Below are 2,955 nucleotides of genomic sequence, written 5' to 3' on the forward strand. Positions count from 1 at the left end.
ATAGAAAATTGCTTATTAAGCTTGAAATATAGAACAAGTAGTAAACAAATAATATCAGATTATGAAATGATTAGTTTTGATTGAAAACATCACCAAAATCATGAAGCCCATTCCCGGTTTGTTGTCTTATTCCCAATTAAAAAAAATGCTCTGTAGTTGTTAAGGATTTATTCATTACGAATATCTGTTTTCTGAGGATAGTTGTATTCTGTTTAATTTTTATAAAGTTATAATCAAAGCATATTAAGATATTCTCAGAATTTATTTGTCTGTCATAAAATTACTTGCAATTGAAACAGAACTGTGCTTTTTATCAATTGATGTTTGTTTTTATTATTAACAATATTTTATTATTGTCATTAAATAATAAAGTATGTGTTTGGTTTTATTTAAGATTGTTTGTATTCAATAAAACAGTTTATATTTGTAAAAAGTGTTTTAAATATATATTTATGGTATTGGATACATTAATACAATGTTTTTTATTTGATAAGTTATGCAATGAAGACTTTTTTTTTTAATGAGAAATATGATAATAAAATATTTGTCACAACAGTCAACAAAGTAACAACAACTTAAAACACCATATCCCTATTCACACCTAAAAGTAACAATAAACAGATAATCTGTCAGGCTTTCAGAGCTGATGAGGGTCCTGATTAATTAGGTGTAGATAAGATTATTACTGATAGGAGTTACCTAGAGATAAGGCTGTAGTATAGAATGAGTTAACATACTGTATGATTGAAGTGGACTTGAATTGTTTCAATACACAACATTACTAAACGCAACTTTTATCACTAATCCTTCTATGAGAGAAAATCCAACAACTAAATGGATAATAACAATGAAAATAATTATTTTTGTTTAAGAAAAACTCAAGTTTACAGGCAGTTAAATAAAATTAATTATTAAAATATCAAGTGAACAAAAATATAATTTTGTAATACAGGTATTACCAAGAGCCATTACAACCCGGCCATGAGATGCAAGAAACAGGTCATCTTCACGTGCTGCGCATGTAAGGAGGATGAGATGGAAGACAGCGGGGCTGCTCAACAGCCTGAACAGATGGAAGGTGTTGCCCACTCAACCATGATAGATACCAGTGAAGAACTCCCGCCACTACCAAGTATTACATTCAACTTGGAGTTCAGCCTTGGTACTTCAACCTCCACTTATACCACTGCAGCGGACAGAACAGGGGCTGAGCCGGACGACAACTATGACAACACCGAGAACACCAACACCGAGAATGAGCCTGAAAACGTCCCCGCTTACTTCGACCTCAGTCGAGATGGTCCCCTTGTTCAGGTCATTGTAGAAGACCCACTACCCGATGCACCTCTGACAGATACCATCATAGAAGACGGAGAGATTAGGTATGAGGTAGGTCGTGGAATTTACACTTATATCTTACATGAGATATTATAACACCAACTGAGTACCTACACTTGCAGTTTGCATGGCCTTAAGTTGTGTTTGATTTGCAGATACGCAGAGAAGCTGTCCGAGATGTACACCAGCCCGCCGGTACAATAGTGGAAGGTTTGATGCAGGACGTTTTCCAACAGGGTGATTTCAATCTACCTCAACCCTCAACTCTGGCGAGTAACGTCAACAGAGCCAGAGCACAACATAGACCAAAGGAACCAGACTCCTTGGATTTTGAGGTAGGTGGAATGAATATACGAATGAATGAACGAAGCGAAATCAGCATAAACATTTGTTACACTTCTCACTTAAGAGCATAATAGGTGACTAAATGGGTTATAATGATCGGAGTCTATAAATCTTAAAATAATAACATTAATAACATAAAATAATACATTAAATAGTGGTGGTCAGTAGTGTTAAATATTTCTTTGCAGGTTAACACAGAATTCCTGAAAGAAGAATTTCTTGTTGGTGATGTCCGTGTAGTTGAACAACGCCATTTGCTATTCGCCACCTCCAACCAGTTAGGACATATGCAGAAGGCCAAACGATGGTTTCTGGATGGAACATTCGACGTTGTGAACAAACCCTCTTACTCTTGTTATATGTGCTGTGTTTGTCTTATGTAAATATTCTTGGTAGATGTATAAAAGATATCTTATTGAAAATCATGTTTGTGAAATTTATATAGACATTTGCAATAAAAGCCATAATTTATATTTATGAACTTGTTTGTTTTATCTTCTGAGATGTTAATAGACCTTTTGAATTGCCCACCCCAACATAATTATTTGTCAATGTGTGTAACTGAAGTCTTTGTTTATCTGTTTTGACACTTTGATTAATCTGTTTTGACAATTTTATTAAGCCTCATCATTGGTGTGAATGCTCGATTGTAATACCCACAAATGGCATGCTCTTACCAGATTAAATTTCCTTTCTGTAATTCAGGTTTTTCTGAATTAAACCATTGTATTTTATTAAATTTATTATCCTATCATCATGAAAAAATTAATTATTGTGAAAATGTAAAATTCGAAGAATTGAATGAAATTATTTAATCAACTTCAATATTTAACAAAGTTCTATTAATAAAATAATAACCTAATGATATTATTTAAAACAAATGCACAAATATTATACAAAAAACTTTATTTATTTCAATTTTATATGCTGTAACACAGTTTATAGATAAATAAATTGGTTGAATTTCATTTGACAAAAATCACAATGTCATCTTTCATTTACATACTACAGTTTATTATTACGTCAAAATTGTGCTGCCAAGTCAAAATTATAACACCAAAGCATCTGCTCACAACTTATGTTCAAATATGACAAATGAAAATGACATTAAAATCTCATAAAAATATGGGGGTGAATTGTCTTGGGGGTGAATTGTCTTTGGGGGTGAGTTGTCCAAGGAAATCAAATTCTGGGGGTGAGTCGTCCAGGGGGTGAATTGTCTTGGGGGTGAACTGTCTGACACCCTGTTACTGTACGGAACGTTTGCATCTT

General features: G+C 33.3%; 1 protein-coding gene across 1 annotated transcript; it reads left to right on the forward strand.

Annotated features, from left to right (window-relative positions):
* The first annotated feature begins 389 nt into the window (after positions 1-389).
* Positions 390-2,160, forward strand: LOC127876778 (uncharacterized). The gene is made up of 3 exons (XM_052422252.1): positions 390-1,389; positions 1,494-1,673; positions 1,872-2,160. The coding sequence occupies exons 1-3, from the start codon at positions 982-984 to the stop codon at positions 2,064-2,066; spliced, it is 783 nt and encodes a 260-aa protein (XP_052278212.1). The 5' UTR covers positions 390-981; the 3' UTR covers positions 2,067-2,160.
* Positions 2,161-2,955: the final 795 nt, after the last annotated feature.

The sequence above is a fragment of the Dreissena polymorpha genome, chromosome 4 (genome assembly GCF_020536995.1).
Source record: "Dreissena polymorpha isolate Duluth1 chromosome 4, UMN_Dpol_1.0, whole genome shotgun sequence".
Taxonomy (NCBI): domain Eukaryota; kingdom Metazoa; phylum Mollusca; class Bivalvia; order Myida; family Dreissenidae; genus Dreissena; species Dreissena polymorpha.

What these genes read in the sequence shown, in the direction of transcription:
- LOC127876778 (XM_052422252.1), top strand. Translation starts at nt 982, where the DNA reads ATGAGATGCAAGAAACAGGTCATCTTCACGTGCTGCGCATGTAAGGAG. An exon ending in ACGGAGAGATTAGGTATGAG is followed by an intron (nt 1,390 to 1,493) that starts GTAGGTCGTGGA and finishes TTTGATTTGCAG; the next exon opens with ATACGCAGAGAAGCTGTCCG. An exon ending in CAGACTCCTTGGATTTTGAG is followed by an intron (nt 1,674 to 1,871) that starts GTAGGTGGAATG and finishes ATTTCTTTGCAG; the next exon opens with GTTAACACAGAATTCCTGAA.